Source organism: Muntiacus reevesi, chromosome 5 (assembly GCF_963930625.1).
Source record: "Muntiacus reevesi chromosome 5, mMunRee1.1, whole genome shotgun sequence".
Classification (NCBI taxonomy): domain Eukaryota; kingdom Metazoa; phylum Chordata; class Mammalia; order Artiodactyla; family Cervidae; genus Muntiacus; species Muntiacus reevesi.
The window spans coordinates 97,994,328-98,004,175 of NC_089253.1; the positions used below are offsets into that span (position 1 = coordinate 97,994,328).

Genomic DNA, 9,848 nt, shown 5'->3' on the forward strand with positions numbered 1-9,848 from the left:
CAGATCTGCAGCCTGATGATGTATGAACTCATGTCTCTGTAATTCTCTTGGCCACAAAATGGCTGCTTTAGCTCCAGGCATCACATCCACATTCATATTCATCACAGGGCAGTAGAGCTTGGTGATCCAGAGCATGAACTCTGGAGCCAGATTAACAAAGTCTGGATCCCAGCTCCATCACCTTCTGGTTAAATCACCTTGGGAAGTCATGAAACATCTCTAGCCTCAGTTTTTTCATCTGTGAAATGGGGATGATATTAAAAGACTATGTCTTAGGATTGTTTTGGGGGTTAAGTGAGGTAATACATGTAAAGCCTGTAGAACAGTGCCTGGCACATAGCAAATATTCAGTATGTTGGTTATTCCTTCATTATTATAATTGTAAGGGACTTCGGGACAAATAATATTAATGTTTAGCACATCTACCTTCCAGTATAGAGACAACTGCAAAAGAAGGAGGTCAAGCAGGACCAGGGGACCCTTGGGTCGAGCAACCAGCAACATTTTCTGTGCTTGGATATGTTTTGTTCAAATGTGAAGACTCAGCCTGAGGTATCACCACCTCTAGGAAGCTGTCATGGACTCCTCTCACCAACTGACACTGGTTTAAGTGTCCCTTTTCTGTTCTCCTGGACTGTATTCCTACCTTCACACTTATACAGTGACCTCAATGATCTGTTTATGGGTCTCTCTCCTGCAGAGCAGGGGTCTTGTTTGGACTCTCCCTGGATTCCCACGGCTGAGCTGGTGCTGGGCTTCTTGTAGCCTCCATTGCTTGTTGAGTAAATAGTTTTTGAGAATGAGCTTGGCATTGTGGGAGGTCATGTCTCCACCTCCAGGAACCAAAGTTACTCATGGACCAACCAGAGGCAGCCATAGTTGAGGGTTTTCCTAGGAAGACTTTAGAGGTGGGGGTGGGGGCACCTCCCTCCTAGATCAGCCCTGGACTAGGAGCCCTGGCGATCCTCAGGAGTGCCCTAAACTAGGGATACAGTGGTCAGGGACCAGGGGCCCCACTTGGATCCACCTCACTGGACACTGGGTCCCTCACCTTTCTGGCCCCATGTGCCCTCCAGGCGGCTTCAGGACCGAAGGAGCCTGAACTGAGCCTCTTGTTTGTCCATTATTGGTCATTTCTTCCTGTGACTTGGCCCAGATTTTTCCTTTTCTGGGCCTCAGTTTCCCTGCCTGTCTAGTGCAGTGCAAGCTTGCCCACCTCTGCCCTGCTGTGACTACATGTGGAAGCCATTGCTGTTTGACCAGGGTGGTTCACAGCTTAGGAGACGTGTGTGTGTGTGTCGGGAGGTGGGCAAATCTCTGGTGTGTCCTTAACTCATGTCCCCTCAGCACCAGGTGGCCTCCTGGGATCGCCTCCTCCCCCACCACCTCCAGCAGCTCCCCCTCAAGGCCAAACCAGCCTGAATGAGGGTGCCTCTCTTTGCATCCTTGGTGTGGAAGGGGCAGCCCCCAGAGAACCCGCAGGGGACATGAGAATCAAGAATGAAGGCAGGGGACTTCCTTGGTGGTCCAGGAGCTAAGAGTCTAAGCTCCCAATGCAAGGGGCCCAGGTTCAATCCCTGGTCAGGGAACTAGAGCCCACATTCTGCAACTAAGAGTTCGAGTGCTGTAATTAAGCCCCAGTGCAGCCAAATAAATAAATAAATAAAAAGAAAGCAGGCAGCTTGAGGGGGAAAGAGGTTTATTGCGGTTGTCAGGATTTGTGGCCTGGGCTCCCGGGGATGAATCACAGCTGCAGTTTCTGGAGAAGCAGAGGACAGAGTGAGGGACTCAGGGCGGCGTGAGTCTCAGCCAGGAAGGAAGGAACAAGCGGGCACAGCAGGTAGTACCAGGCCTTAATGAGCCAGGCTTGCCTCTGCCCCCAGGGTTGGCCCCCTCGGCACTTCCCACCACTGTACAAGTGGGCTCGGGACACTGCCTACTCCCAAAATGAACCCTGTCCCTCCTCAAGAGATAGATGGCTATCCATGCCACCTCCTCTCCTGTGTTGGGGCCACATTTCACCTTTGGGAGCCCTGGTGGGGAGCCTAGGGCTGGGACAGAAGTGTTTGCTGAAGCAAATGGATTAAAAGGTTGGGGAGTCAATGGCCGTTTCCTTTACTGCACCTGACTCAAGGCTGCATGCAGTAAACAATCAATACTTCTTGAGCAGGTGAATGAATGAATGGGTGAAGGAATGAGTAGAGGAACAAGTGAGGGGCGGGCAGTGAGGAAGGAGGCCAGGGAGGTGCACCCACCTCGTTGATCCAGTCGATGTAGGCAGACACACGGGTGAAGACCGTGGGCTTCTTGTAGGTGTTGCAGCCCAGCCCGGAGCCGAAGCTGACGATGCCTTGCACATCCCAGTTGCCGTTCTCAGCTTGGCAGTTCAGGGGGCCACCCGAGTCCCCCTGCACCAGATGGGGTGGGCGTCAGAGGGAGGCTTGGGCCACAGGGGTGGGTCAGAGTGGGGCATGTGAGTTGGCCTCTCTGCCTTGGTACCTCCTGTTTTGACCTCAGCTTGTCCATAGTGAGGGAGGGAGAGAAGATATGGTTTGGGAGTGACTTGACCTTTATCCTGCTGCTGCTGCTGCTATGTCGCTTCAGTCGTGTCTGACTCTGTGCGATCCCATAGACGGCAGCCCACCAGGCTCCCCCGTCCCTGGGATTCTCCAGGCAAGAACACTGAAGTGGGTTGCCATTTCCTTCTCCAATGCATGAAAGTGAAAAGTGAAAGTGAAGTCGCTCAGTCGTGTCCGACTCTTCGCGACCCGGTGGACTGCAGCCTACCAGGCTCCTCCATCCATGGGATTTTCCAGGCAAGAGTACTGGAGTGGGGTGCCATTGCCTTCTCTGGACCTGTATCCTAGGGGAGCCCTAAAGTATCAGCTTAAGTCGTGGTTTGCTGTGCGATCTTGGGATGATGAGAACCCTCTCTGTGCCTCAGTGTCCCACGCCTGAGTCTGAGCGGCCCAGAGAAGTGAAGATGCTGGGAGTTGTGTAGGAGACCCAGGAAAGTGAGGGAAATGGACATGGGGAAAGGGTCCTGTGTTTAAAAATGGGACAGTCTCTGATTTCCCTAGATGCTTCTTGCTTCTGTGTCAGATTCCCTGAGTCCTCTGTCTCCCTGGAGTGATGGAGTTGACGGTACGATGGAACGTGTGCCCGGACTTGAATGAAGTCTCTTCTACACGCGTCAGACTCATTTAGTCCTCACAGCAGCCCTGTGCTTACTGTTGCTCCATTTTACAATGGGGAAACTGAGGTTCAGAGAGGTCAAACGGCCTGCCCAAGGTTATGCAGCTGTGAAGGGGTGGGACTGGGACTCGGACCTAGAGACTGACATTCAGCCTTCATGCTCTGGCCACAGTGCTGGTGGGGAGGGGAAGGGGGACAGTGACAAGGTTTTCCTAAGTCTCCTGAGCCCAACTGGGACTCAGTCTCCCTCCAGGGAGAGGGTTCCTCATGGGTTCTCCCCACTTCTCACTCCTTTGCTCTCCTCCCTGCCCCTAGCACTTGGCCATTTGCGTTAGGGCAGGGGTGCAGAGTCTGGACACTCACGTTGCAGGCTGAGATGACTCCGTCGCCTCCGGCACAGACCATGGTTTCCTTCACCGTGCTGCCCCACCAGTCTCTCTGGGAGCACGTGGCATAATCCACCACGGGCTGCAGGCCCTGCTGCAGCTCGGCGGCAATGGGGCCATTGGCTGGAGAGAGAATGGGTGGTGACTGGACAGGCAGCCCAGGAAGCCCCGGCTCCATGCCTTCAGGGAACAGAGGGCTAAATGGGGCTGGGCCAGGCCAGGCAAGTTCTGGCAAGACTTTGAGGGACATATATGCCTTTTATTGAGAGGCAAGACTCTGAGCCAATGGTTCCAAACTGGGTTAGAGACCCTTCAAAGGGTTGGAAAGGTAAAACCAACCCATAGAAAACCCTCAAGAAATAACTATCATTTATCTTTAATCTATGTTCTGGGGTTTTAATTGTCAATGGTTTCCTTGTAGTTCTCTACCTTTGGTGTCACATGTTAAAAGATTTTTCTCAGCCTCAAATTTCCCAGGTACTGATCTCTATTTTCTTCTAAGTCTTCTGTAGGTTCATTTATTTGCATTTAACCTTTACATTCAGCTGGAATTTACTTGAGAATTCAATTCACTGGAATATACTTGGTATATGATCTAATCCCCTACCCCAAAATGGTTAGTTTCATTGATTCAATAGTCACTTACATGGCACTTAGTAGATGCCCAGCCCTGTTCTAAGTCCTTGGCAAATTTTAGTCCATTTAATTCTTATAGCATCCTTTATATGCACTTGGCGTGTCTGTAACATGGTACGTGCTTACTAAATATTAGCCATCATTACACAGTTTAAGAAGACGTGAAGATGTTAAGGCAAAAAGGAAACTGGTGGGCAAATGTGGGTGGCATGCTTATTGTGGGAGCTGCTTCCTCCAGGAAGGCGCTCTTGATTTACCAGGGGCTATACTCACTGTAGAGACGGCCCCAGCCAGTGACGTAGCAGGGGTAGTCCTGAGTCAGCAAGGCACCCGCCTCTGGCAGGCAGGCCACCTGGATCGTGTCACTCAGTTCCACAGTCTCTGCCAGCTTGATAAGGGCAATGTCATTGCTGGAATCCAAAGTAGAGGTGGTGAATGACAGGAGGGCCTGGTGCAGCAAGCAAATGCTGAGAGGCCTGGCCTGTGAGTCGGGAGTCAGGCCAATGGTGACCAGGGGTCCTTTGCACATACCCCAGACTGACAGGTTTTACTGGTGGACAGAGATGCCGGGGAACAAATGATCTGCCTCACCTGCCCCTGTAGGTGTAGCTTCTTCCCCTACTTGTGTCTTCACATCATGACAGGCTTAACAGAGAAGTGACAAGAGCAGAAGCCTGAGCCACTGTAACTGAACCACTGTATTGACCGAAATTAAGCTAAAGCAAATTGGAAATTATGACGGTAAAAATACTTGCAGATTCAATTTTTAATGTTTCTGTGTCGCCGAATGAAAGTGGACAACCCTAGGCAGACTTGGTTTGATTTGTGGTTCTGCCACTTAGCGGGCTGTGTGACCTGAGACACATTCCTTAACCTCTCTGATCCTCGCGTTCTTGTCTCGGGCTGTGGTGAAGATTAAATAAGAGATGGCGCGTAAAGTGCTTATTGCAATGCGGGCAGGCATGTAGTAAGCATCAATAAAGGGGAGTGCTGGCTCATCCCCTGGCTGACAGACTTCAGGTAACATATCACGGGGGCCTCGGGATCCTTAGTCCATGTGTACTTTCTGGAGCCCCTTGGTCAATGATGGGGATGGGAGGGGTGTCCGTCTTCTCTTAGCATTTTGCTATTTTGCGTAAAGTCATCATCTGCGGGCTGTTCAGGGTGAGGATGGGGCCCAGGCACAGGCTCTGTCTCCATCTCAGGGACCCCCTCTTCTTCTGAGCTGTCCCTGGGGGCCGTGTGATGGCTAGCTGGGCACTCACCGAATGAGGAAGGAGTTCCACTTTTCGTGGACAAAGATGGTGTCCACACCCACGTAGAGGGAGCCTGCTTCGTCCTCCACCTCCAGGTTGTTCTTCCCCAGGCCCACGCGGTATGTCAGGGTGTTGCTGGACAGAGCAAGGGGGCCAAGTCAGGGTCCTGCCCCCATGGGTCGGCAGGGTAGAGAGGGAAGTTGGGGCTCTGGTGATGCAGCTTTGGGGTCACTGTGGGACTCATTTGGGGGAAGGCACAGTTCACCCCATTGACCCTTCCTAGGGCACAGGGTAAGGACCCTGGTCTTGGAGCCAAGTCTGTTCTGATTGCTGGGTGGGCAGGCTCGGGCCTCAATTCCTCACCTGTAAGGTGGGGATAACCTTGAAACTCACCTGCCAGGGATGCCGTGAAGATGAACTAGTTCACACTGCTGCTGGCATGCATTATCTCAGCTGTATGCCTCTCTAGCCACCTCCTCCTCTCCCCTCACACAATCTGCTCCTGCCACACCGGCTTCCATTTTATTTCTCAAACATGCCAAGTGGACTCCCTCCTCTGGACCTTTGCATCGGCTCTTCCCTCCACCTGTGACACCTTACTTCCAGACCAGAGATTTCTTCCCTTCTTTTCTGTAGATCTTGGCTCAAGTATCCCCTTTTCAGAGAGCTCTTCCCTGGGCCATGTCATTTAAAATAGAACCCCTCATACTTTTTAGCCTCTTCCTGCTTCTTAGTTTTTCTTCACCACCACTTATTTTGTTACATATTTACTTGTTGGATGGCCTGCCACTCTGTCTTCTACTAGAGTATAATAAGTTCCCTGAGAGCACAAACTGCGTTTTCACTGCCACGTTCCCTGGCACATCGTAGGCGCTCCCTACATGCTTGTTGAATGAATAAATGGACAACTGAGTTACTGGATGAGAGTAGCCTGTTTGTGCCGCTGTCTGGAGCGTGTGCCCCGGAAGAGCAGCGGCGGGGCGTCTGGGTGACTTCCGGTTCACCTGATGCAGTGCGCGGCTGTGAGGACGTGGTTGGGGGTGATCAAGGTGCCGCCACAGGTGTGCCTCCACGTGTCATCCTTGAGGTACTGGAGGGAGATCTGGGGGAGGATGTGAAAGGAGCGTGTGTCAGCCCCCAGGGGCCCACTCCCCACGCCGCTCTCCACCCCGCCGTGAGCTTACCTGCCAGGGCCAGCTGTGGGGAATGGCGTCCTCTCCTCCCACCACGCGGGCTGATAGGTTGGGCTGGAAGATGGGGACCCCGCAGCTGGAGGCTGGGGGAGACAGGAGAGGGGGAGGACAGGTGAGGGTGCCTGGTGTCTCACTGGGGAAGGGACAGGTGGAAAGAGCACATATTTAGGGGCTAGGCAGACTTGGGTTTGGATTTTCCTATAAGACTTTGGGGAAGCCATTGAGTTTACTGGGCCTCAACTTCCCTTTCTGTGAAATGGGTAGAATAGCACTAGCCTGGTAAGTTTGTCCTAAGAACTAAATGATGTATATGAAGAGTTGAGCAAAAGGTCTGGTACAGAGTGAAAGTTAAACCACTGAAGGAAACACCAAGGTAGGCTGGCTTGGTGTGAGTGCCCAGGTACACCTGTGTTCTTCATCCTTACCCTGTTGTCCCTTTTGAGGCCACAGCATGGTGGGGATGTGTGAACATGGAACCCACAGAATTCCAGACTGCCCTAGCTGTGGCATGGTCAAGAGCAAGTGCTGGGCAGACTCAGACTCAAATTCTGCCTCCACCACTAACCAGCCATGTGATCTTGAAGAAGCTAGTGAACTTCACTGTGCCTCAGGGTCCTCATCTGTAAAATGGGTCTATATTAATAGACCCTGCGTCTCAAGGTTGATGGAGAATCAAATTGACTCTGGAATGTCAGGGGCTTAGCAGAGCGCTTGGCACAGAGTAAACATGCAGTACACGGGAGCAGCTACTGTTATTATTACTACTGTTGTTATCAACTGGAGGACTCTTAATGAAGTGCTCTTATTTGCCAAAAGAGCCAGTGAGCTTTAGAGAGGTGATATAGCTTGTTTAGGTCCTGCTGAGAGAGAGTGACATTCGAGTCAAGTTCCTTGACTCCCAATCTGGGAGAAGGCTGCCAACATGGAAAGCTGCCATCCTCTGTGCCAACACAGAATCCCCAAAGGAGATATGCTGATCCCAGGAAAGGTAGGCCCCGATATTATTTAATTGCTAAGTTGTGTCCAACTCTTTTGCAATCCCATGGACTGTAGCCTGCCTGGCTCCTCTGTCCATGGGATTTCCCAGGCAGGAATACTGGAGTGGGTTGCCATTTCCTTTTCCAGGGGCTCTTCCCAACCCAGGGATTGGACTTGCATCTCCTGCATTGGCAGGAGGGTTCTTTACCACTGAGTCAGCTGGGAAGCCCAGGCCCCCCGAGGGTCCCCAGGGTACCCGGGGATGAGGCATCTTCTGTGTCCCCAGGCTGATGCTACATCTTTCTGCACCTCATCGCTCATCCTCACCCTGGGGAGGTCAGATCATTAGCCCTGTTTCGCAGGTTCAGAAGCAGAGTTGCCCAGCAGGCAAGTAGCTCATTTGACACAGCTGATCAGTAGTAATTGGACCCACACTGAACCCCAAAGCTCCTTTCCCAAAGCCCTGGAGAGCAGAGGGCCCCTGCCCCCATCCTTGTCCGAGCTCACAGCCTGATGGCTGCAGCTGGTCATGGAGCCTCAGCTTACCGTAGGCCAGGAGCGCGGTGAAGACCGTGATGCCCAACATGTTGTGAATGGTCAGAATCAGGTGAAAGTCGCGGTGGCCAGGGCAGCACTTATAGGCAGGTGGGGGGTGGACCCACCTCGTCAAGGCTGAGCCACCACTTGGAAGAAACCTGTTCTGCCAAGGCCTTTTCCCTGACCTTGGGTGGTTACTGTTTAATTTGGGCAGAGATGGAGCTGGTTCGGCGGCATGGATTTCCCAGATATCCAGAGACAGAGCAAACTCTGGCATTTGCGGGTATGGGGGCCCCATCACGCTGCTTGGCCTGACTCATTCTTTTTAGTTGTTGTTTACTAGGCACCTACTATGTGCTGGTTGCCATGCTCAGTAACTCTTGCAGTCCCTTAATTCTCCCAACAACACGCAGTAGACACTCTTGTCCACTGATTAAACGTGACAAAGCTGAGACTCAGAGGGTCAGTGACCATTCAGGGTCACACAGTTGCACTACAACAGAACCAGGGTCTGAAGTCAGTCTTTCAAATGTCAGCCTACGGCCAAAAACTGCTATGATGCACCGCTTCCTTCTCTGTCTTTATAGCTCTTTCTTTCTCCCTCATTCAACTAATATTGTCGGATCTTGGGGTACTCCCTGCTCTGCAACACCTTCTCCCCCCAGGTTATGGATGGAGGCTGAGGCCCTGGCATACCCTGGAAGGCTTTGGTTGGCCAAATTCCTACTTGGAGCTTGCTTAGTTGTCTCCCTGCAAGGCCCTCAGTCTTCCGTTCTTTAAAATGGGCATGTAGGATCAGATGAACTCTTGGGCTCTTTTCAGATCTTAGATTCCGTGATTTAGATGTAAAGGTTGAGTGCAACCAAAAATTCCACCTGGAGCCTTGGGCAGTTGGGGTTCAGGTTTGACCTGGGAGAGTCAGTTTACTTCATTTGCCCCAAGGCCTGACTTCTCTTCTTTGTCTTCTTTGAACTCCTCCATGCGCTGTTTGGAAGTTGTTTTCTGAGCTGGGCTCACTGGTCATGTTGGGCATTATTTAACCATGCTCTCACTGGGAGCAACTGGGTGGAGGTGGGAGCTGCCTCTGGCGCACAACTAGTGTACATGGCTAATGTGCATGGGTAGTGTGCGTGGCTAGTGCCAGCCCCTCCTGACCTGGCTCTGGTGCAGGGAAAACCACTGGCCAGAGGATGTCATCACTCCAGGGGTTCAAATTGCCTAAAGTTATGGTGGTGACACTTGGCTGGCTGACCTGATCTTCTGACCACCGAGATGATGAAACAGCCCCAGAAGGGCTGGTGAATATCTGCAGAGAGGTGCCCTGGGGAGTGGATTGCTGCAGTTGGAAGACAGAGGGCTTGGAGTTGGATTAACTTAAAGCTGTTCATCTTGCCTACCCAGACTGTGTGGCACTGACTTAGTAAGTACACTGAAGTCATTCATTCCTTCATTCCTCCCGAACTAGCTGAGCAACTCCTGTGTGTAGGCTCTGGGCTGGGGCCACAGAGAGGATTAGATCCGGTTCAGCTCCGCTGGAGCTCCCCGCTGGGCAAGGTAATAAACGTTCCTTTGAATGTTCTGGGCCAAGGTCTGAGAGTCCCAAATGAGAGCGTGTTAATCCTGGGTGGGAACTTGATGGGCACAGGTGGGAAAAGGGCCCCTTTCTG

General features: G+C 52.1%; 1 protein-coding gene across 1 annotated transcript; it reads right to left on the bottom strand.

The window, feature by feature from the left end:
- Positions 1–1,744: 1,744 nt before the first annotated feature.
- Positions 1,745–8,230, bottom strand: CTRC (chymotrypsin C). Its single transcript, XM_065937151.1, has 8 exons — positions 8,191–8,230; positions 6,658–6,749; positions 6,478–6,575; positions 5,483–5,608; positions 4,491–4,627; positions 3,559–3,704; positions 2,256–2,408; positions 1,745–1,759 (listed from the first exon to the last, which is right to left on the bottom strand). The coding sequence occupies exons 1-8, from the start codon at positions 8,228–8,230 to the stop codon at positions 1,745–1,747; spliced, it is 807 nt and encodes a 268-aa protein (XP_065793223.1).
- Positions 8,231–9,848: the final 1,618 nt, after the last annotated feature.

Bases quoted from the DNA above. Each gene is read 5' to 3' on its own strand.
- CTRC (XM_065937151.1), bottom strand. From the start codon at position 8,230: ATGTTGGGCATCACGGTCTTCACCGCGCTCCTGGCCTACG. The intron at 6,576-6,657 runs GTAAGCTCACGG...ATCCTCCCCCAG, and splicing joins CCCACAGCTGGCCCTGGCAG to ATCTCCCTCCAGTACCTCAA. The intron at 2,409-3,558 runs GTGAGTGTCCAG...CATCTGGTGCAG, and splicing joins GAGTCATCTCAGCCTGCAAC to GGGGACTCGGGTGGCCCCCT.